Genomic DNA, 25,371 nt, shown 5'->3' on the forward strand with positions numbered 1-25,371 from the left:
TTTGCAGCTGGTGTTTTCTCCTTCTTTATTGTACCTTGGCGACTTCAGTTTAAAAGGAAACAAGGTGATATTTTAAAAAAGAAACAGTGTATTTCCTACAAAACAGTGGCAAATACCCACAATGGATAACAGACTGCTTACTAGATGAAAACAGAGTCTCAAGATGTAGATGGTGAACCTTATTGTCTCAGAAGGGGGGGGGAAGACTAGAGAAAGAGATACCTGTGCTTTAAGTCTTTAAACACCTAAGTATCTAAATTTCTCCTAGATAAAACATTATGTGGTTAGAGATGGCCAATCCTTAATACTGTTTGAAATAATGCATTTGTTCTAAGGAAGTGTCTGATACTTTCTGGAAAACGAGGAAGAAAAGCTTTCTCCTTTACCCACTTTAAATCAAACCCTGTTCTTGCATTTCACTCTTCTACTTATCTATGTAGAGAATTAAAACTTTACAGTTACATTCTGTCACCTGGCTTTAGTTTCAAATTAAAAATGTAAGGGTTTTTTTCCTCAATGAAGTGTATTTTTCATGTTGAAGTTAAAATACTTCAGAAATTGAAATAGGATTAAGACACGTATTTTTGTGTTTTTACAGTATTCTCATAATGAGACCATTCAAAATGTTACCTTAAACATTTTTAAAACAAACAAATCCTTTGTCAGTAAATCCAATGGCTTCAATCTATCTGGTAAGGACACATAAACATATCTTAAAATCATCCATTGTACTATATGAATCCAAAGTGAAAGCTGTTTGTGTTACCTTAATTATAACACATACATGAATTATAATTAATTGACCATTTTAAACATTGCTGTGTTTAAAACATACGAAGACTGAGGGCACCATAAAACATGAAGTCAATAAAAGATATTAAAATACTGGAATATATAAAATCACTTTTAAATTCAAATTGTTAACACATTCAAGTTGCAAAACCAAAGTGTATAAATCAAAATATGTAAATACAATTCAATTTTTTTTAAATTACACTTTAAAAACACATTTCCACAAGATCTTTATTAACACAAACTTAAGTTCTAGTACAACTGATAAAAGCCATTAGTTACCTCCAGAAGATGACCAGTCAGAGGTCTCCAAAGAATCTCAATCCTGTGCATGTTAACTAGTCCTGTTTCCAGTAATTTAGCAACAGCAAAAAGCGATGGCTCCTTAATAAAATGGAATTTGAACATATGACTTTGAGGTAACTCGGACAATTTCAGAGCCTTTTGCTACATTATAATTTATAAATTAAGGTGCAACTACTCTCAACGAAGTACTCTGTTTCATAGGCTGTGAACGCTGTCACAACAGCTTAGGTAACAGGGCCGGGAAGTTTTCACAGCATGTGCAGTACTTCATGAGAAGCCACAAGGGGGTAGCAACAGCATACCAGGAAGAACAAGTCTTCCACAATTTTTATAGTTTTCTCCAAGTTTGACAATAACGAGAGCATTGATAGTCCTTTCAAAACTCTCATTTTTACATAGTCCTCTCTCCAACCGGTTTTATAACATATTTTACCAGCAAAATAGCCTTTTTCCCATCATAACTTTTAAAGTTAAAATTATATATGAACAAACAATGTACAATATTTTATTTAAGAATCCCCTTATGCTTTATCTTACATCAGCTTCATAAATGCCCTGCAGAAATACAATAAATTTCCCACTCATCAAATACATATGGAAACATTTGTGACAAACTACTGGGTTTTTTTGTTGTGTTTGTTTTTGCTTTTTTAAATCAACATATAGTGAAAATGACCATTGCGCTAGAATTACTCTGTTCCCGTTTCTGCTACTTTTTTGTTCTCATTTTCAACTGATTTTAAACGCAAACTTTACTTATTTTAATTCATTCTCTGTTGCTGTAATTGTTGCGTATTATAAAGCATATTTTCTGTCATCATTAGTCCTAGCGTAATAGATCACAGAAAAACTTTCAGAAACTCTCCTCTGGGATTAGATTATGACTAGGAGAATAGATACTCAATCTTAACTCAATCACAGGGTCTTTAACCTTTCTGGGCTAAAAGTTGTTTACCAAGGCAGACGGAATACTATATTTTTCCAAGTAAACATGAATTATCAGGGGTTTTTTAGTATCTAAATTCTCAGGCTTTTTCTGAAGTATATTATAAAAGAAAATTGAAATGAAAATGAGTACCTTACAGAACATACTGTGCTATTCAGAAACCCTAACCTCTGAAATTACAAGGGCTTTTGAAAGTCTTATCCACCCACAATCTGATTAATGGAAACACATGACATTCCTTAGTTAACAAAAAACATAGCAGGAACACAATGAGCATGTTCAGAGAATTTAGTAGTTGTACGAACCATTTTAAACAAGACATTCTCTGGTTCATAATTCATTTTTTACTCTAGAGTATCAAATGTATCACTGTCTTAATATTAGAAATAGTTATCTTAAAGGATAAATGTTCAAGTCTTCTGCCTTTTTCACAAAAACATCTAAAAAAGAAAATAAAGAATTCTTTTTGTACCTTATTGTTTCCATAGGCCATATCCATGGCTTCCAAAGACAAGGAGCAAAGGGCATTTATTAAGTGATGTAAAGACACATCGTCAAGGTACCTGAAAAATAACAGCTATCAAAACACTGCCAAGTTTGATACACACACATTATTTTAATTATAAGATAAGGTTTCTTACTGTGAGCTTTCAAAAAGCCTTGAAAGTATGTTGGATATAACTGGCAGATCAGTCATAACTGCTGTCGTCAGAACCTTGAAAAAGACAGAAATGTGTCTCACAGATTGCAACAGAAAATACTGCATAATCACTAACTGCAAAATGACCAATCACACGCTTACCGTGCTGGGCCCTTCTACAGCTCTTCCAGGTTTTAATGCACCCCCAACACCAGGCTTCAGTCCCAGAATCCACACAAGATGCTGAAATACAAAAGTATAATTTTCAGCAGAAAAGCCTTTTCAGGCAGAGCGCAAGCTAACGTCGTACTCAAGCGAGCCAGCAGTCTTCCAGTCAAACAGAATTCAAGGGAAATGCTAAAGTACTTACTCAAGGCAATTCAAAGTACACCACAAGTAGAATCAAAGCTGCTTCTATTGCTCAAAAACTCAAAACCAAATTATGGCAAAAAAGCAAGGCATAAAAATTTCCTATTATACCTGAAGAGTAGCCAGGACAAGTTGCCATGATGTACCAAGAACGGCTCCGTGGCAATGAGCTAAGTTGAGTAATGTCCTCATACACTGGATATTTTTCGAAGTCAGCTAAAAAAAAACCCAAACAACAAACAGCCACACAATTTTTATTATTCTACAACAATAGCGTTTCTAGGAAACTTGGAATTTTTCACTTTTTTTTGCACCAGCGCAATGTATCATTTTTAGAGAAGTATTTCAGTATCTCTCCTTCTCTGAGTCTTATCTTGCTGGGGTTGAATAGGATTTGATCACTGCCCTCTTCTCGTAGTTTCACATTATTATCAAAGGCACACAAAGTTCAAGCACTCTAGCTTTATGCGCATCTTCTCCACAGAATCAGAGTCTATCTCAAAAAAACATATAAACGAACATTCACACACAGGCACATAAGACAGCTGAGACCTAGGGTTTTTCAAATGGAATAGATGGGAGCTGCTGAGCTAAGAGGCAAAACAAAAACGAAGAGTAAGTCTTCTTTACTGTTAAAGCACTTTGTGGTCCAGGGCTGATCCAAATTAAAACAGTATTTTAGATAACCATTATTTGTAAGAATGCTGTTTATCTGTTGCCTGGTTTTGAGACACACTGAGATGCAGAAAGAAGCAGTTAAGCAGGATAAGATCACTTACAAGTTGTACTTACCATTACTGTTCCCTGTGGCTGAAGAGCTAAGGGTTGCCCTACTGCTACAACTTGCTGATGAGACTCGCTTGAGGGACTGATCATTTGAACATTCTGTCCCTGAATGGAATAAGCTAAAGGAAAATTGAAAAGAAAAAAAAAATAAAATCTACATTTAAATCCAGTACATAATTGTAGTAACAACCAGCTTCTGGCAAACATACTCCAGAGAATTTTTTCACAGTATTAATTTTAAGGTAGCTCACTTTCAGACCTTTAGTTATATTATGTCATTGCCTTGCAGAGTTAAAGGAGCCAGTAATTACTACCTCTCAATAACTATTAGATATTGCTTGCAATACAGTAATACATTTTATGTCAACACTGAAATATCTGCACCAAGATACGAGCATTAAACTATGTCTTGACTCAGTTATCTGTGGTAATTGTGTGTGTGCTACCATTGTACTACTGCACGCAGAAAATGAAGATGTCATAAATGCTATGTCATGATGTCATGATGCAAATACAAGACTTCAGGACAGCCATTTTATAACTCACCTGTAAAAAGGAGAGTAACCTATATAAAATAACTTCAGTTCATTGCTTCATTTCTATAGAGATTCATGTAGCTCAGTCACATGTACTGCTTCACAGACTTACAATCTAATAATAAACTCACCTTGTGGGCTGGAGTGAAAGTGCTGGTCCTTGTTCTCAGACTAAGGTATTTTGTTTTATATTAAGAGGTTTAATGTTAGATCCATCCGTATATTCTCCAGGTAGTTGCATTTCTCAGTACACAGCAATTAATTTTCAAAATCAGAAACAGCATACACCCTCAACTGGCATATCCCATGAATTACAACTTTCTCTCAGGACATGGGAAGTGTCAATTCAACTTCATGTAAGAGCCCAGAACTAAATGTCTTCCATTTAAGCAGTAAGTACTACCATTACTAGACAATTGTAGAAAAGACCATAGTACACCACAATGCAGGATGTTCTAGACAACTCTGAAGCATCTGAGTTGCCCAGAGACTGTTTTATAATTTTCATACCTTAATCACATAGCCTAACAGATCTTTAAGATGACAGACAGATCTCCACAGAATATGAACTTCTGACATATGCTAAGCATTTAAGCTGACTAGAATGATACTCAGCAGATGCTGCAAGACTAACTAATTCTGCTAAGCAGGCCATCTAGATCCTGTCTGAGGATTCCAACATAATTTAGCATAGCCAAATACCAAGTTGCACATCTTTGAACCATGTCCTGAGAAAATCTGGGTTTAGAGGACAATACATGGAAACGCAATTAAGGAAAACCTATACACTTACACTTGCTGGACAGAGCTGCAGTTGTGCTGTTTAATACAGTAAGGGCATAGTGAGGAGGCAACGATCCTTTGCAAATGGCAGTGATAAAGGCATCTCTTGATGTTACAAGACCCAGTCTTCCACAAAGCGCGGCCATGGTCAATTCTGCTTTTAGAATATTTTCAGTGGCAGCTTCATCGGTGCTGAAAGAGTACACATCATTTAGCAAGAATTAATCCATGTCATGGAAGCAGGCAGCTAACCAAAACTGAAAGCACTGAGAACATATACTTTAAACCTGTCAACACTATAAATACTGAAGAGCAAGCACAACCAATCAACAAAATTATTCAGAACCATTTCTTATAAAATAGGTCTTTAGTTCTGAATAACTTGGCAAAGGAGACTATGAGGAGGTATTTAACACTAATTTCAGAAAATGGTGTTTGATAACAAAAGACTCTCTGAAAGATACAATTAAGTTACCAAAGTTATTACCTGCTAAACAGCTCTTCCACTTCAAAGACTGCAAAGCAGTAACAAGAACTGAGACACTATTTAGTCTCTTACCAACAGTAATCAGGACATTGGTAGAATCACGTCAACGTGTTGAAACATTCAGTCAAAGTAAAAACGGACAAGCAGTTTAAACACAAGCCTTTGAAAATTTATTTAATTGTTCTATAGTGAAATATATTAAAGGTTGATACTAGAGTTCTGCAGACTTCTGTGTCATTTACTCTTAACAGATCCTCACTTAGTCTAGCCATCACTAACCCACAAACCTGTCTGCTCAGGTGCCATGAACAGTGCTGCCTAATACAACTGTCAACTTGACTGGTATCAAGTCAGTTCAAAATACAGCTTGAAAAATCAAGAGAAATGAAAGACTGAATACCTTGCATCAAGCAGGAGGGATAAAGCAGCCAGAAGACCACACCAACAAGCATTCACCATTTCTTCCCAGACAGCTCTGCTAACTTGAAAGAAATACATATACTGGTTTATAGCAGAAACCCAGTATTTTACTTCACAATTTTCAAATATATCACGAACAAAATGCTTCCTACCGCATCTTTCAAAGCGTGTTTCTGTATGTTTGTGTGCATATACACAAACACACTCACACCAGTACGACTTAGAAGTTGCATTTGAAGTAACATTGCTGAAGTAAAAAACGTCACCAAGGCAATGCTTATTCTGAATTACACGGACACAAATCCTACAAAAGTGTGTATCGCTATTTCTAATCTTTGTCTGTAAAAACAAGCATTCAGAAGTGCCTAAGTGCGGGCCGAGATACTAACTGAAATTTTTGCAGGGAAGGACAACGACTCTCCCCCGGTATTTGTAATTCTCCGTAATCCGAGAGGCACAGGATCGCGGGCCTGGCAGCCCCACCGCCCGCCCCCGCCCCGCCCCGCCCCGCCCCGGGCAGCACCACGGAGAGCTCCGCCACGGCCCGGCCCGGCCTCGCCCCGCGCCCCGCACGCGCTGCCGCCGCAGCACGAGCCGAGCGCGCTCGAGCCGCGCGTCCCTCCGCGGGTGCACGTACAGCGCCCCGGGCGGCCCCAAGGCGGGCCCCGGCTAGGCCAGGGCTGCTGCTGGCGACGTTTCCTCCCCAAATACTTCAGCCTTACTTGAAACCTCTCCATCAAAACGCCCGCCTTTCCCCCTCGTTACCAGAATCACACCTTTCTGCTAAGGTGGTCGCGACTGACACGTCTCTCTCAGTCAGGTCGTCTCTCGTGACCTTGGATCTCAGTGTTAAGCGGAATTAAGGACACGGGAAGGCAGAACAGAAGTTCTGGAGAACAGACTGCCTGTTATCTCTCCCTCACATCCCACGTACGCGCATGTAAAACTGTATTAATAGACATAAGGAGCCTGTGGCTAAGGCACTACAGGACAGCGGCAGGACAGCAAGCGTCTTCTTCAGAGACTACTGCTGTTCCGTTACCAAAAACAACCCCAAAACCTACTTCGTTAGAAGTTTTTATATACAATTTAGAAACAATAAATTCAAGCAACAAAGCACAAACTATGTTAATCCTGCCTTATGTAAAACTGCTGCATTTGATACAGTGTTTGCATTCTCAGATACCTAGTTCTTTCTCCGACTGGTCAGACACAGACTGCAAGTCTTGCTGCTCTGAAGACTGTGCTGGTAATGAAGTTGCCTCTGTTGTGGCTTGACCGACTGTTTCTGCCTCTCCCAGCTCTCCTTCAATCATGGTAGTGATACCACGGACAAGATCCAGTAAACAGTGAAATGCCACCGACATGGCATAGCCTTCAGGAATCGTAGGTGGCTCTACTTTATCCAGCATTTCCAAACTAAAAAATTGAAAGCATGACAAGTAAGTGTGTAACAGAACCACTGTGATTAAAAACACAATAAAAAACAAGTTTCCAACCGAATGTTAACTACAAACAGGTCCCAAATACCATCTGCCAAGATTTACAGCAAATCAAGAAAAAAACCCTTCATGACTAATTAAGTCATTAAGACTAAATGAGTCACTACATAAAACAGTAAATGAGAGGGTACAAACCCTGAGTAGAGTATTTAGATCTGCAAACAAATATTTTTAGAAATTAACACATACAAGCAAGATCACCGAATGAATTATTCTACTTTTATTATTATTATACTTAAAGCACTGCAACAGAACCTACTCAGAAGAACACAAGCACATAGGAACAACAGGGGAAATAGGTCAGAAAGTCACAACAGTGTGAACACAGTTATAACAAATTAAGAACAAGTCAGACATTGCATTATTGCTGCCTCTGAGTCCATATGACTGGAAAAGCCTGTCATAGCTAGGTAATATAGGACAGATAAAATATTCACCACCTATATGCACAGGTAAACAATGTTTGCCATCACACAACTCAGCAAAAGACATTCTAAAATTGCTGTATACTGTAGTGAGTCCTAAAAGTGAAGAGTTAATACAGCAACAGTATGGTAGGAAAAAAAAAAAAAAAAATCCAACAGATGCTAAAGCCATAGGGGACACTTGGATCTGAATCCAGAGCATTCAGACAAAATACCAAAAAATCAGAGCACCTCATGGCACCAACAAAAAGAAAAATCCGTAATACACCTCAATGCCAGTGAAATGAAGACCTCAATAGTCACTAACAAGAAAAATCCTTAAACCATCAAGTTGGAAATAAAAATACTTGTTACATACATTTTCATAAAGACAGAGGTACTTACTAGGTAGCTTTAGCACTGCCTTGTACTGTTACATTCAGGATAGGTATCCAAGTGCCTCTGTACTCAAAGGCAGGTAACACAGTTGCACCTCCTCCCATTCCAAGCACTCCCGGGTTAGTTTGTGCTGAGCCAGTATTCCCCGATGCATTGCTTCCTGTTCAGAAAAAAAAAAGTGATAAAATTAACCAAACTAATATTTTTGTAATCAGCAAACACACTTTTTCCATATTTATTTTTTAAGTCAATATACATGGGTTAATCTGAGACGCCCTGCTTGATAATAAAAACCAACAACACAAAAGACTATTTTTGAGCTCCCTCTGCTGTCTAAAACACAATCTTGTATGTGAAGTAATTGGTTTAAAAGGCACAGTTGATTGATGCCAACTGCCTTATTTTCAGTCAGAATAAAGTGTTTCTGTGAAAGGTATAGCAGCATTCATAACACTCTATGAACGACCTAAGTTTACAAGGTCTCAATAAAACAATATATACTTTAGTGAACAGTCAGTCAGATATTTAAAAGTTAAGGAGTATTTGAATAGTTGCAAGTAGAACTCAGTAGTAGGAAAGAGAGGCTAATCATTCCAAGAACAAAGATCATCACAAACTTTCAAGATTTCAGAAACGCAAAAGCCACAAGAAGAAACTCAAAGAGAACCGCAGTGTTTGAATCTGTTCCGTGTCAAGGCAGAAGAAATCAAACCACATCAGGGAAGAGCTGACAACATGCCAACCAACAGCTAGGAGGGAACAAATTTTGGTTCCAATTTAAGAAGCCAAAAAAAGCAGATAAAAGGACAAGAAATACTGTATATATACACTTCCTACATATAGAGGAGTGTCTATACTTACTAGGAGCAGGTACCACAAGTTCAGACTCTCTCTGTATAGACAAAGGGGAGAGAAGGGCAGAGACCCCAGGGCGGCGACTCACAGCACCTAATACATCACTGTAACAACTGCCATTTTGGTGTGCTCGCTTTTAATATGTAGAGAGACTACGCTACTAATTTAGGCAATGTGAATACACACAGAAGCCTAAGTATGCACTTTAACACAGTAAAGCTCAACAGATTGAATCAACAAAAACATACTGCTAAACAGAAACGGTTATCCAAACGCTGCCACTAACACATACACAGTTACACTGGCGTCATTTTCGGAGATCCCACTGAGCAGTCAGACATATGCAACTATTCTTACATCAACATTAACTCCTTAAAGCGGTAAAAAGGCTTAACATTACACCAGTATAATAGTAGTGACACAAAACTAAGGCAGATGCAGCTTTCGACTGCCTCTGTGAAACAAAGGCAAACCTTGTTGCAAAACTGAGGCTCAAAAGCCAACTGCAGGTGTGTAAGAGAGCCTGCTACGTCAGGACTATCGTTATCATCAGGAGACTCAGTTTGAAAATTTGGCTGCATTGATCTGCTCTTTGTGTGTCAGACATGGCCACAGGAGGAAAAAAGGCAGAATGAGAAATACAAGAGAAAGAGACATGAGAAACACTCAGGCAGAAAGAAGTGAGAAGGTAAAGGAGAAAACAAACTGGAGCAATAAGCCAGAGAAGTAGCGACAGCACTAAGGGTATTATCCTACTGCAGTGCTGTTGCACATGAAGGCAAAATTTAAGTTTTCAGGAGAATGAGTATTCGGCTTCTCATCTGTGCATGTTAAATCATGAAAAGTGCTTTTTTTCTGATTTACCTTAAGTGGATTAAGCTAACACAGAAATAAGACTAATAGAAGTGTTCTATCAGCTTCCGTACGGACAGCTATTGAACAACAGCTACTGGCACAGATTTCCTCACGTAACCAATGCTAACACCAACCTGCATTCAGACTTCATGAGTGAACCCTGGAAGGTGTGATCTAAAGCCAGACTTTTCAATGTTCATTAGTTTAATGGTAGATACGATAGATAGTAATTACATTTGATTATCTGTTTGTTACCTCTTTTAAGAAGGCATGTCAAAAAGACACCCTTAGAAATTATTTTTATGTTGTTTGTTGCTGAGGCCTCTGCTTCCAGAACTATGGGAAGAAGCAGAGAGCCTTAACTCGGATGTAAACACCTGCAAAGGTATTAACACAAGGAGCATTTCTTCTTATAGAAATAAAAATATACCCAGTAAAATGCCGAAGTCCAGGCTGTCAGAAAAGAACAATCAAGTCCAGTTTCAGTAAACAACTGTTTTCAGCTTACAGAAAAAGCAAAGATCATCTGTAAAACACAGATCTATCTTTCTACCTCTTGGATTCCTCAGTCCAGTTTGCCCCTGAACACCCAGAACTAGCTATTGCCTCCCAAGAGGAAGCAAACACACAGCGTCTTACTACTTCAGTTGCATGCTGCCATAAATTACATCCCCACATAAGGAGACAGAAATGAGACAAATTCTATATAGTCAGAAATTAGAAATAATTCCCTCAGAATTTCCCTCAGGAAAGTTGTGAACCCAGGAGCTTGGTCACTGTAGAAGCAGATACAAACACAGGAGCACTTCTCTGCTGACTGGGGGCTATGTCTTCCCCACAATACAGATAAAGTCACCTGTTATAACAGACCTGAAAACACCAGTTTGTCTCAAGCTAGCTTTTCATCTCAACTAACATGGAAGTACAGAACTGTACTAAGCCAAATGTACACACTGAATCAAATCAGCTTTTATTACTACAAGAAAAAGGGGGAAAATGAAAATGATAGCAAGGACAAGGCTTTACCAGTTTGGTTTGGGGTCGCTGATGTGTTCCCTGTGCTTGGTACAAGAAATAGTGACTGGATGAAGGACCCCAGTGCATTCACAATATCACGGAAAACTTTAGTGGAATGTTGCTTCATATCATATGATTGACAAAAGGACCTGGAAAGTATTGTATAAAATATAATAAGTATTTGACAAATTACGGACTAAAAGCGTAGTTTAACAGCAACTTCCCCACCCCTGAACTGTAGACTCAAAGCACATTTTAACTGCAAATATTTAGGTAAATAATAATGTTTAGTTTTAGGTAATGTTAGGAAGACAGAGAGGGTTTGGAATACTCAAATAACTATAATTCATCCCTTCCTGGATAATAAGCATTGCCTAATGCTTTATAAAAAATTATCTTGAAGAGTATATTTACAATGTTTTAGAAAGCATTTTCCACCAGAGAAAAATCAAAAGATTTCTTAAATTTTATGTAAAAGTGAAACTCAGTGTATTTATATACTGTCAATTTGTCAATACCTTAATAGCTGAGGCTGCACACAGAGCCTGTGAATAGATTCTACTGCAACAGCTCTTAGCCACTGTGGTTTGTCTGCGTCCAGAAACTTAACCAGCAATGACAGAAAGATTTCACATTCTGTTACCTAAAAGATAGTTTATAGCCATTAAATTAAAAGAAAAAGCCTCCTACAAAATATTTTCTCAAAAAAATTTCTGTTCCATCTTAGGAGTCCTATCCCAGCAAGTTCTGCACGCTCCTTCAGTTAAGAATTTACTCAAAATGATATAAAAACCATACCTAATAATCACAGTATTTTTGCCAAGCTAACACCACATATGCAATTGTATCGAAGGAGCAAAATTCCTCACAGACATCGCATTAAAGTTCTTACATGTGCTACAGTAACAAATAAAACAGAAAAAAAACTTTTTTAGCAACTATCTAAATTTCAGGATGTAAGAACAGCTGAACATGTGTTTTTCATGCACATTCTGTCAACAGCTTTATGAACATGAGTCAAAAGCCTCTTAGCAAGTATAAACAAGGCACGGCAATCAACATTACCTAAAGCCAGGCGAACAACGTAAGATCAAAAGGCTCCCTTAACTGAAAGGCAGTTTAGCACAGAAAAGACAACATCTAATCTACTCTGAGCATTTATACAAGCCCATGTTTAATAAAATCACAGATACACATAAGAGGAAAATAATATTTAGCCTTTTCTTCCCTCAGTATACATACACAGTTCCCAAGAACTAATCAGGATCATAGAACTGATAATGAATACTATTACTGATCACTGTACTGGTATATACATAGAAAAACAGAATTGCATAAAGAAAATGCATAAAAACATGTTCTTACCAGCAAACTGTAAAACTGCTTAATCAAAACAGAAACTACTCTCAGCAAACGCATACAGATGGGGAAGTATGGTTTTTCCACTGGTGCTGGTGAAGATGACGTGCTGGAACCTTGCCTGAATTTGATATTTGGGGAGAAGAGCTTTATAACAAGAGGGCATACCCTTTCTTTCAGAAGAAAACTGAATTCCTGATGCTGAAAAAGAAAACAGAATCAATTATAAGCAGATATTCTTTAGTTGCTACCAGTAGCTCTGATTATGCATCTTATTTACATTTACTGTTACGATCAAGCACTCTGAAGTCATGTAAATGTCGGTATAAATTACACACTCAGGAAATGAAAAGGAAGAATGGCAGACACCACTGTAAAGCTACCAAAAAGCATGATGAAACTACATGGTCAGGTTTGTACCATGCACCCCTCTTCTTTATTTTGAAAATGGAAATAGGCTGCTAATATACCATTTATTATATATTTAACTTTTTAATTTAGCTACTGCCTGCTAAAATGTGTTACTGGAGGATCATGGTGCATTTATATGCAGTAGATCCACACAATTCATAGTAATATTTCTTCCTGCTTTGCAAGTGGGGTGAGGTTAATGTTTTCATAGAAATGCCACAAACTAAGTTACAGAGCTGTCATAAATCATGCAAGATAAGAAAATGCATCTTTGGAGGAGATACATATGGCAAAACAAAAACCAAAACAGAGTACAACATGCTCTACAAACTGCACAAACACAAGTAAAGTGTATGGGAATAGAAAAAAGTGGACAAAAAGCACACACTTTTCTATGATACAAACCCAACAGGTAAAAGCTACCAAGCCTTTTTGAAAAGCAGTACTAGTGCTAAATTAAAGAGAAGATAATGAAGTTTAAATTTTACTACCCAAGTGAACAAAAGTCTTCCTGTTTTCCCTCCAAGAACTACTCACTTGTAAAAACACTTGCGGAAAGTCATTGAGGACTGACTCAAGAAGTTCAAGGCCAAACGTCCGGGTCATTTCCGTCATACCCACGAGCCAGTAGGGGGCATCGGCATTAACTAACTGACAAAGATCCTTAAAAAGAAATATAATAACATTTACATTCTCTGCACAGTCCTATGCTGGCACAAGTTTTCTGAGTCTACAACAAAATCTACACTCTCTCCCTCTTTTGAATGAGTACCTTTTCAATTTCAACATCACTTTTTCCTCAAATACTTCTTTTACAAAAATGATTAAGCTATAAACACTTTTAAAAAGACATTTTAAACTTTGCCAGATCCTTGTAGCAATTGTGTTCATTCCTGCCCTCAAAAATACCTCAAGACCAATGAATATGCTAAGTCAAGAAGATTTTTATTGGTGTGACGAATACAGCTACTACCTTTCATTATACGCTCAACTTTAATATACCATACCAAGCACAAGAAGCAAGACTGAACTATAGTAGCAGTGTTTGGATCACAGAAAAAAAAAAAAAAAGAATCTTGTATTTAACGCAGACATGCATGCTTAGCTGTTATTTAAGATTTATAGTAAAACGTTTTCCTAGGCCACTTCGTCATCATTTTCCAGTCATCCCCCGGGATACTGCACATAAGAAAGCCTGAGGCTCTGGTTAAGGACCTCATTTGTTAATATGCCAACAGCAAGTTTCCAAAATTTCTTAGAGATGTAGAAGCACACAATCATAACTAAATGTATAAATACATGCTCCCCAACTACCTGAAAGAGCATATATGCATCTTTAGCACATGGCTTCAGTGTACTGACAGATCTTCTGTTACTGTTTCCTTGAACTGCAACTGGCTGGTCAATAGTATCTGTGTAAAAACAAAAACCAGTTTTGTGAACAAAGAAACTGTTGAAAAATCAGGTACATATTAAGTGTGCAAAAAGATTCTAGGAGAATGGCCAGGTTAATTCTTTTGCAACTTATCATGTCTACAGAAATAAACATTAGATTGAATAATAAAGATCATCAACGCCAAGCACTTCTTTCCAATAAATGCTCTCTTCAAACTACTGCTGCCACATATTTCCCTCTCAGTAATCTAAGTTACCTTCACCTTAAATGACACCCTCACCTCAAATCCCATCACAATAGTAACCTGAAGACCAGTTCTCACAGCCTGAAAAAAATCCAGGTTTTACATATTACTGTACTGACTTGGACTGACTCAATGGCTAAGGACTTCATCTCCTTTGAATACAAGTAAACGTATAAAAGACAGTAAAAAGTAATGCCTGTGATTCAGACTTTTTACTACTTCTTTATCTGAAAAAGATAAACATTCGATGTGTGTCCAAAAAACAGGTTAATACAAGCAAGCAGAGTAAGAAGTATGCCCACCTTTGTATCGTTCATCTTCAGCAACCACTCTCTCAAATACAACAGTAACTACCTGCCGCACTGTAGCTGCCGCAGTGTTATTTGTGATATTATCTTTTGTGAAGTGCAATCGAAAACAAAGTACAATTGCCTGAAAGGAAAAGAAAAAACAAACCACAACACCTTACAACAATATATTTTCATCTTTTAGCTAAGAGTCAAGACAGCCGATTGAGGAATGCTTTCCTCTACAGTTTGTCAAAAGGTTGCCTGAAAAAAAATTCTTTTAATCATTTTAAATCTGAAGAACCAGAATAAGTTTTATAAGATCGCCCTAGCCAAAAACCTCTTCAGTAATCCTCCCCAAAGATAATCTAGAAGTTTATTAACTGAAGACATTATGATGTGCGAATAAAACTACAATAATCATACAGAGAATACATAGTAATCAACCATATAAAAAACCTTGTATGAATATTAACATCAAAAGGACATTAGGATTATATGGTTAATCACAGAAAGGTCAGTGAACTCCAAAGCTAAAATGCCATTCCTCTCCTACGTTAAATCACAATACTTTCACAACCATGTTGCCTCGACTGCTATTATTCCTAAGGTGTGTATTTTAATTGGTCATTGTGCTAGCAGTAACCTGAATACTGTTTCATATTACCTCTAACACATAGCTTAATGCTTACTTATTTTATAACGAATTTTCAAAATTAACACCTATGTGCGTAACGAAACCTGTATTTCCTGTTCTTTTCTCTTATTCTGTGTCCTTACACTTGCATGAGCCTCAACCACACCCAGCCACAGCACTACATGCTCTAAGCCATGCAAGATTCAGAATTTTCTTTTGCTGCTTCTAGCAAATGATGTATGGACTCTGCTCAAATGGTATCTCCATGTTACTTTGAAATTTTACAACACAATTGTACACCTCTGGACTTTCAGAAGATACTGAATGATTCTCTAGGTTAACTGTAGAATCATTTAGGTTGGAAAAGACCTTTAAGATCATCAAGTCCAACTGTTAACCCAGCACTGCCAAGTCTACCACTAAACCATATCCCTAAGGGCCACATCTACACATCTTTTAAATCCCTCCAGGGATGGTGACTCCACCACTACCCTGGGCAGCCTGTTCCAATCCTGGATGACCCTTTTGGTAAAGAAATTCTTCCTAATGTTGGATCTAAACCTTCCCCTGGTGCAACTTGAGGCCATTTCCTCTTGTCCTATGGCTAGTTACTTGGGAGAAGACACTGACCTCCACCTCTCTACAATCTCCTCGGAGCCTCCTCTTCTCCATGCTAAACAACCCCAGTTCCCTCAGCTGCTCCTCATAAGACCTGTTCTCCAGACCCTTCACCAGCTTCGTTGCCCTTCTCTGGACATGCTCCAGAACCTCAATGTCTTTCTTGCAGTGAGAGGCCCAAAACTGAACACAGCATTCGAGGTGTGGCCTCACCAGTGCCGAGTACAGGGGCACGATCACCTCCCTACTCCTGCTGGCCACACTACTTCTGATACAGGCCAGGATGCTGTTGGCCTTCTTGGCCACCTGGGCACACTGCCGGTTCATGTCCAGCCGGCTGTCAACCAGCACTCCCAGGTCCTTTTCCGCCGGGCAGCTTTCCAGCCACTCATCCCCAAGCCTGTAGCGCTGCATGGGGTGGTTGTGACCCAAGTGCAGGACCCAGCATTTCGCCTTGTTGAACCTTGGCCTCAGCCCATTGATCCTGCCTGTCCAGATACTCTGTAGACCCTTCCTACACTCCAGCAGATCAACACCCTGGTGTCATCTGCAAACTTACTGACAGTGCACTCGATCCAGCCTGTCCAGATGATTGATAAAGATATTAAAAGAACTGGTCCCAATACTGAGCCCTGAGGAACACCACTTGTGACTGGCTGCCAACCGGATTGAAGTCCATCCATCACCACTCTTTGGGCCCAGTCATCCAGCCAGTTTTTTTACCCAGCAAAGAGTACACCTGTCCAAGCCATGAGCAACCAGTTTCTCCAGGAGAATGCTGGGGGAAACAGTATCAAAGGCTTTACTAAAGTCCAGGTAAACAACATCCAACCTTTCCCTCATCCACTAAGTGGGTCACCTTGTCATAGAAGATGATCAGGTTAGTCAAGCAGGACCTGCCTTTCATAAACTTTCAATTCTTACCTTGGACAGTGCTTCATCGTGCACAACTGTATTGGTTGTTAAAAGTACAAGAACTGTCTGGAGCAATTTAAGTTCTTCAAGACTATTTTCCATCAGTTGCCAAAGCATATTAATAATGTTTCCTGCTGCAGCCTACAACAAAATAATTTTTTGCCAACAATTAAGATGTTCATATACTGGTATATTATGTGTACACAGTAAGAATAGCACTCTTATAAATGCATAGCATAACTGAATTGGCCTGTGTGTCTGTACTGTAGGACTACATTGAGAAAATAGAGCAAATTTCATTGTCACAAGCTTCCCAAAGTATTTTTAAAGAACTGACAGTAGAAATCTCTTAATGTGCAGTCCAAATTAGACTGCGTACTTCATTTTCTAATTGGAAATATAGAAGAGAAGTACAAAGACATTTTACCATCAAAATTCATTCATATCTGAGAAAAAACAGTGTAATTTTACATTCTGCAAGCACAACTGAAGGCATATTTAAATAGTATTATTTTCACCAGCTTCTTAACACAATATATTTGCAGTACCATAACATAACATGTCATTTACAGTTGGAGGAAATGTGCATCCATTTTATCTTATTTTTAAAAGTAAAATGTAACAAAAACATTATATATAATGTTATCACACAGAGTAAATTTTGTGGATGCAACTTTTTTATATTTATCAAGGACCATTACATGTTCGGGTCCTGCAGCGTAAAGACGCAAACTAAATGAGCTGGCTTAAATTTTCATGTATATCCTTCTAGAAGTTACTAATGTTTCCTCATCTCTTTTTTGTTGTTGTTGTTGTTTCAATGGTCAAAAAAGGTTTTCTTTTAAATTACAATTTTTTAAAAACAGATATGAGTAAAATATTTTGCAGACTATGTTCACTGTAATATAAACAGCCTCCTAAAAAAAAAAAAAAGCATTCACCTTCAGTTTGAGGCCTATACTTCTCACACTGAAATACATATGTATTTATATAAAGACGATCTTACCTCTGAAACAACTTCATGGGACATCAGCCTCTGTATGGCTGCTAGACACAGCTGAGTGATCTTTGGTTCCTTTGTTCCACAACCCATTAGAAAAGGCTGAACTACCTCTGAGCTGTTCTCTTTCAATGCTTTCAAAGAGAGATACGGAAACTGTCAATGTTTAATACTTTGAAGAACACAAGCAAAAGTTTGTTAATCACACCTATTAACAAAAAGCAATCTCCAGTCTTGGAAATTTGGGGTTTAATCTTGCACCACAGGGAAAAGCCAAGTGAAGACAGACACTGGGCTGCCACAGCTCACTTCCACAATTACCCTGGCTGAGGCTCAAATCCCAAGCACCTTCTCCCTTACACGCTCAGGTGACTTTCCCTTTCCAAATCCAAAATGTCCACTTAAAGTCCATTTGGTTAGTAAGAAGCTGTAAGGTTCTGCCCAGCTTACTCTGTCTGGCCTTGCAGCGGTGACCAGCCTCAGGCTTGTAGCCTTCTGTTCTGCTTCACCTCAGCACCGAATTTGGAAGCAACACAAAGCGTGGCCCAGAGAGACATACCAAAGCACATGGCACAAAGGGGAATAGCAAAATGCCACCAACAGAACAGGAGAAAGAGACTGGATTGTTTGTGTCCTGGGTACATACACCTGACTGTGAATTTTTCAACCAGTGAGAAAGGGCAGCTTCTTAAAATTAAGCTTTGTCAGGAAAAAACCCCACAAGTTTCATGAACTACTATTTTTTTTTTTCAGGAGAAAAAACTTCTCAATGAATACATTCTACACTGACATTTTAAAAAGTTTTTCCCCATAAAAGTAATTCTAAAATCTGAGATAGACTTCATAAAATTAAAAAAGAAAATGTTTCTGAAAGATGAAAGGAAAGCACGACTGACCGATGAGTCTTTTTCTGTTTGCAGGCATGGTTGTTGATTCATGCAAACTTTTAAGATTTTAGTTGCTCATCACCATTTCAGATACTAAAAATTTCCTCACAGCTGAAAGTTCAATGTGTGTCCTTACACTTGGTGCCACACACCGTGTTTTAGTCTATGTGTAATAAATGTGTTCATGAAAAAAGTTTCACACACATTTTTAGAGCACAGGTCTTACCACAAATGAAAAATACATTCTCACATAAAAATGCAAACATGATTTATTGCATTTTTCCTGGTGATCAAGTTGAAGTTTGGCTCACAAGAGTGTTTACTATTAAGTATCACTACCACTAACTTGGAAAAAAAATGAAACATCAAAGTATAAACTACAAAAATGTATTTTAGTGATATTTTTCAACTGAAGCACTAACTAACGTGACTTACAAGTTTCTATAAAAAGATTAAGCTAGTATAAATTATAGATGCCAACTTGCTATAACAGGGTGATATTAATACATATACAGTCCATTGTTTCATCAGTTTCTTAAGAGCCAGTACAGGCTCTATACCCAGTTGACATAGGCTGACCTCGCACCAAATGCCTAATCAAAAGCAGTTAAAATGTCAGCATAAATGTAAATGAATACATAGGTTCACTGCCTACTTTAACAATTTGCTTTGATTTCAACAGTTTAACTTAACCACGAAGCAAATAAACCTGTTTTTAAAATATACAGTATGAACCATATCCATCAATACCAGGCCCTTATGAAACACTCCACAACTTTCAAATTAAAAACAAAACATTGGCTACTTCAAAAATGGAAGTTTGTTCCCATTTAAGACATGCAATTTAAGCATCTAACTGTCAGTGCCTACATGCGAGCTAGATGCTTAAGCTGCCTTTATAGTCTATGAACACCTGTAACACATGGCCAATAGAGCCTAAAGAGCTCACTCTGACATGGGCATAAATGTTTCTTCACTCATATAAATTTCTGAATTGTCACTACATTCTAACCATTGAGCAGAAAGAAAAAAAGTAAAATTTTTAAAAAGATACCACAACACATATATCCTTAACATAAGACTCAAGATAAAGTTCTGAATGGCGACAACAGTATGAAGGTTAAAAAATAACAAGATGAAGAAAAATTTGAACCTTTACAGTATTTTTCCATTAAAATCAGTAATCTCTCAACAGGATCTATACAAGGTTTTTTACTTTACGGAGCTGAAAAAATAATGTTTCAGATCTAGTTTGGTACTGATCATTATATTAGCTTCACTCTTAAAATACACAAAAATCTTCTTATATCCAGGTCTGCTTCCATTTTCCTACCAAAATTATGAAAGAATATATTAAAAAAAAAAACCTGTCATAACAAACCACATCAAAAAAGTTTTGGGAAAATAAAACTTACTCCTTCACTCCACCAGCAAGATTATAATTCTAACTTTTTAAAAGAATTTTGAAAACAAAAGTATGAATTGCACATCTCAGAGCCACGTGGAAATAATTTCTCACATTTATCTCCTGTGATATAAAGCACAAGCTGACTTTCGGAATTACTCAAACCCTCATAACTAAATTATAAAGCATGTATAGACTGCCAAGAACGAAGACTTTGAAACTGCTCAACTTAATTTTTCCAAGAGTAAGAAAGAAGTTAGATCAATGATCTCAGAGTTCTGGCAAGTTAAACACATCCCACCAGACATAATAAAGATTTTTTTTAAGATTTTAATAAAGATTTTAAGATTGCATCTATTTTCCTAAAAATTATAATCCTACACAGTGTGATGCTACAAGAAAGCATCAGATCAGCTTATTCAAAACAATCCGATACAGTTGTTCTCCTATATTTTAGTGAAATGACAGTTTGCATCAAAATATAAAGAAAAATCATATCCTGAGCAAAATATTTATTTGGATTACTAGAATGTCTCACAGATGTTCTTAAATCATCTAGCAGTCAAAAAGTATCTACTTCACTAGATTTCACAATTACAGTAGCCTTTTGCAGCTTTATTACCACTGAAGTATACTACATACTAACTTCCTCCAAAAAAAACTTAGAAAGGAGACAACAGAGATCTCGACATTAACTTACCTACAAGATTAGGTTACAACTGATACCTCAAAAAACACAAGAGTCCATAAAGAATTGGGACTGTTCAAGGGCATTAGGTTGAAACTGTGGAATGTTAGGATAATGTGCAGACAAAATATATGTTCCTCTCTGCTCTGCAGTTTCTTACTGAGAAAAAAAGTTATTATCCTATTAGCAAAGATCAACTAACCAAAATAATCTTTAGGACCTGCTGGTTTTCCAAACCTCGTAACAACAGCTAGGAGCAGTTTTTTTGATGAAAGAAACAGCTACTGGCTACATTCTAGTTTAAATCTTCCAAACGAAAAGTACTTACAAAATTTGACCAACTACCAAAAAGTGTTCCTTCAAAAAGACAGAAGTAAAGACTGCCCAAAAATCAATGATCTTTCACATCTCTTCACTTTGAAATGAAGAATAAAAACCAAAGAATTGTGCAGGATTACAAACTAGCTTTCTAAAATATAAAGTCCTTTACACAGTAATATGCCAAAGAATGTTGACAGCTTCCCAAATGGCTAACTAGAGATCTCTTTTGTTCATTTGTGTATTTTGATATAGCTGACATTACCTGGCATAGTTTTCCCACTTATGTCAGCATTCATGACAGCAGTAAAAACAAAGAAAATAAACAAATAAAAAAAGAGGCATTAAAGTGAAATATCGACGGGTGGGACTGCTACTTCAAATAATTCTAGAAAGTGCCTCCTCACCAATATCTGATTTACATACCTCAAAAGAAGAAATAGTTTTACATCTATTTCATTTGAACCTTTCAAATAATTTTGCATTTTAAGGGTTTTGACTACAGCTGGAATAGATACTTAAATATTAATACAGGGACATTCAAATCTGGTCAAGGGCTTTACCAGCAATTGGCAAGAAGCCATTAATTTACATGTTATTTAATAAAGCTGAAGAAAATCAGACATACTGTTTTTAGCACTTACAAAGCTGCAACTGACAAGATATCTCCTGTCCCTCAAGGCAATGTTACATCTTAAATTGAATGACCTTGTTTCAGATTAAGATGGATTTTTGCCTGCCAGGTACAAGTCTCCAAAGGCTAGACTCTCATATTAAACACACAGATGGGGATCATACTGCAGAACTCCACACAGAGCACTCAACAACAACTGTGGTGAACGCAGGCAGCGCATAAAACGTTGAGAATTTGGAGTCTAAGTATTTCACGCTATTTTTCTAAGGGGATGATTACTTTTGCAGAGCCACAACTGAAAATGGAGACCTTCCTCAGCATCAGTATAACACTACTATGAAACGGGAGTAGTAAAAAACTCTCGTGCTACTGGATTTTTTGCTAGGTGCCCAAAAGTAAAGCATCACTGATACAGCACACACTAAGAGGCATATCCAAGACATCTTTTTAACATTTTCATCTGTAACCCAAGTTTATTTTTCCCATTGCATTGCAAATAATTACCTGCCAAAATATCACTGTTCCGTGCAGCTATTGTTTTCACTTTTATTATTCCTGATTCAGCAGCCTGGAAGAGAAGAAAATAAGTAGTTTAGATGCTATTTCATACGTCAATATCTGGAAAGAAATAAGAATATTGAAGATAATAAAAAAATGTATAGTATCAGAGCAAAAATGTTTTTATAGTGTTTTCAGTAAGCAGAGCTAATGCAGAAGTGAAATCTTTGTAGTTTCTGGAATTCCTTTCCAGAATTCCACAGGAAGGGGTATATTCTGTAGTTCAGCACTTTTAGAAATCATGATTTTCATTGTATTACTTTCCAGTCCCACGAATGCAAAGAAATATCACTAGTAAACAAAAAAAGTGTTACATAGTCTCTGTACAGTTTCAAAAGGTGAAACAATTACCAAGATATATAATCTGTCACATTCATCGGGTTGAAATGCTGAAGAAACTGAGAACAGCAGTAATTACATCAATGCTTAATACCGAACACTTAAGCAACAAAATCCCGTTAATAAACTGGATGTGGTACACCACACTTTAATATTATTACTGTTCTTCCAGTCGGGTTGCAGTATCTTTCATTTGAAAGCTACCACTTTCACTATCAAGTATCAGAATGAAACCCATTTTCCCATAGATTTTGTCTCCCGAGTGCCCTACGCAAATTATCCCAAGGCCGTACCATGAAGAAGCCTTCCTAACAACACTCCCCGTTCTTCCCGACATGCCATACTGTCCACACCAACAGCTCCTCCCCTTTCCCCATAAGCCTGACCTGACAGACCAACAGCACCCCCCTCTCCCTCATGCACCCCTTCAGCAGGACCCAGGGCTGCAGACGTGGAGGTTGGGGGATGTGTGCGCACAGACGACAACCAAGGGCTGCAGAGCTGAGCAGCCCACCGAGGAGGCCACACATTGCTGCAAGGGAACAGCAGTTCTCCCTTCAGTTGTCCACAAACACTTCCCAGAACAAATCACTAAAGTCATGATCTCTAATGAAATCAAGCCAACCTGAAAACGTAACTTTGAGGCTCCGCATTTCAAAACTATTATTTCTGACAAGTTTTGTGTACAAAACACAAAAATACATTGCAAATGGCACCTTTCCATTTTTTAATTTCATTAATGCACTATAAACCACTGGGAACAATTAAAGAAATCATGCTTAAAACACTGTGCATCGAAAGAAATGCAACAGGTTTTCTCAAACACAAATTGCTGGCAAATACTGTTCTGCCAATTTGAAAGTTCATTTCCCCTTTTATTTCAGCTTCATACTTCCGTGTACTTCCCACACTAAACATTTCCATTTTTCCTCTGATGTTGCTATTTGAAGAAGCATGCCATCACTGTATAAAACAGAATAGAGAAGCAGACAAGCTGTGGCAGCAGCAGCATGAAAGCAACTGTACTTGAAGTTCTACCAAGTAATAATATTTCCCCTCCATCAAAACACTAGTCCAGCAAGATTTCCCAGAAAGTCAGGTTAAGATTACTGCATAATTCATAAACAAATATTTTAATTAAGAGTTGATATACATATCTCTGAAGACAGCCAAATTAGAAATGCAGAACTGACATTTTCAACTTTTTTTTTTTTTTAATTTCCCAAAACAACATAGAAAGACTAAACACTACCTTAAGGTCATTGAAGAGATTTGTGAAATTCTGGAGAATTATTTAACCTTTGCTGAACATAGTGTTTCTACTTTAAAAACATAAATACACTAATACCAACAGTGCCTGAACTAACATACAAGATGTTCAAACAAGCACAAAGTGACATGCAAATACACCTTTTGCATAATTAAAATGAGGAGTGCCAAATGCAGTTCTCATTTATTTTCAATATGCTAACTTAATGTGTTGAAGTGTCTTAAGTCAATCCTCCTCCTTCTTCAATTATAATTTGTCGGCTAATTAGGGAGGGTCTTGTCACAACAAATTGTTCCTATTAATTAGTATGAAGGATTTGCCACAGTCCAACTTCAATTATCTTCAAACTAAACTTATCACATCTACTGGCAATCAATTTATTTCTTGCCAGGAGTGACAAACTCACTTCGACTCAAAGAAATATTAAGCCTGCCCACATGTGTGACATTCCCAAACGCTGTGCTCTGCACAAAGAAGCAAAAATTATGCCCAACTTAATGTCTCCCAGTTAGTTGTTTCCATGCTAGCTTTATATAATATAGCATATATTTTTAAAAAAAAACTAAGGTAAAACAAAACCAACAGCTATTAGAATTGTTACTACTGCTCTGAATATAACAGGTAGTTTTTCTCCAGGAGATATAAGAAGTTCTGTGATCATTTGCATTACGCTACATTTTCTATTTAGAATCCCAACTCAAAATGTTTATAGTTAAAAAGTAATTATACTCCACATATCCTACAAAAAACCCAAACCAATACTCCACTAATATATGTAGAAGAGACCACACTAATATTTACAAAGACCTACCTCAGCTGATCACAAATAACCAGTAGAAAAAATGAGACTATAAAGAGTTATCTGGCTATTCTGTATACATCAATATAAAAGCGTATTTTGCTTGCATCAGTTTAACTTGGCAAATTAAAAGAGACATTAATAGATTTTAAGTTTACATATTTATGTCAATTAGCACAGCACTCTCCAGGACACTGCCCCATTAGCAAAGGATCTTATCAAAACACTAATCAAGGAGATGGCCAGCATCATACTGTGTATTTATGGGTACAAATACAATAATTTACTGTCACACAAATACAAGGCACTATGTTTTTAAAGCAGTTGCTGCTTTTAAAAGTAACATTATCAGTTTCCATTAGCATCACAGTTAACAGCAGTCTAACGAGCAAGTCAGTTAATCTCTTTAATTTTAAAAAGAAGCAAATACACATAATTCCTGTAATGTAACAAAGCTCAATCTGAAACCTTAAGTCAAATAGATTTCCTATTCTGCTTTTTTAATAACT

At 37.2% G+C, this 25,371-nt stretch overlaps 1 protein-coding gene across 5 annotated transcripts in view; it reads right to left on the bottom strand.

The window, feature by feature from the left end:
* The window catches only part of MON2 (MON2 regulator of endosome-to-Golgi trafficking), a 70,662-nt gene that overhangs the window by 32,814 nt on the left and 12,477 nt on the right, over positions 1-25,371 (bottom strand). For 4 of the 5 annotated variants that reach the window (XM_086480298.1, XM_086480305.1, XM_086480315.1 and 1 more), the window contains exons 2-20: positions 22,401-22,464; positions 17,971-18,098; positions 16,974-17,105; positions 14,810-14,939; positions 14,182-14,279; positions 13,405-13,530; positions 12,463-12,657; positions 11,616-11,740; positions 11,107-11,246; positions 8,377-8,530; positions 7,252-7,484; positions 6,046-6,127; positions 5,169-5,350; positions 3,846-3,958; positions 3,165-3,269; positions 2,847-2,927; positions 2,686-2,759; positions 2,517-2,607; positions 1,075-1,176 (exon numbers count right to left, since the gene is read on the bottom strand). In XM_086480298.1, the coding sequence (XP_086336424.1) occupies positions 1,075-1,176; positions 2,517-2,607; positions 2,686-2,759; positions 2,847-2,927; positions 3,165-3,269; positions 3,846-3,958; positions 5,169-5,350; positions 6,046-6,127; positions 7,252-7,484; positions 8,377-8,530; positions 11,107-11,246; positions 11,616-11,740; positions 12,463-12,657; positions 13,405-13,530; positions 14,182-14,279; positions 14,810-14,939; positions 16,974-17,105; positions 17,971-18,098; positions 22,401-22,464 (2,355 nt within the window). Of the gene's footprint in view, positions 1-1,074; positions 1,177-2,516; positions 2,608-2,685; positions 2,760-2,846; positions 2,928-3,164; positions 3,270-3,845; positions 3,961-5,168; positions 5,351-6,045; positions 6,128-7,251; positions 7,485-8,376; positions 8,531-11,106; positions 11,247-11,615; positions 11,741-12,462; positions 12,658-13,404; positions 13,531-14,181; positions 14,280-14,809; positions 14,940-16,973; positions 17,106-17,970; positions 18,099-22,400; positions 22,465-25,371 lie in introns of all 5 variants that reach the window. The other variant, XM_086480327.1, reaches the window with a different exon arrangement.

The sequence above is a fragment of the Leptosomus discolor genome, chromosome 1 (genome assembly GCF_034619465.1).
Source record: "Leptosomus discolor isolate bLepDis1 chromosome 1, bLepDis1.hap2, whole genome shotgun sequence".
Classification (NCBI taxonomy): Eukaryota; Metazoa; Chordata; class Aves; order Leptosomiformes; family Leptosomidae; genus Leptosomus; species Leptosomus discolor.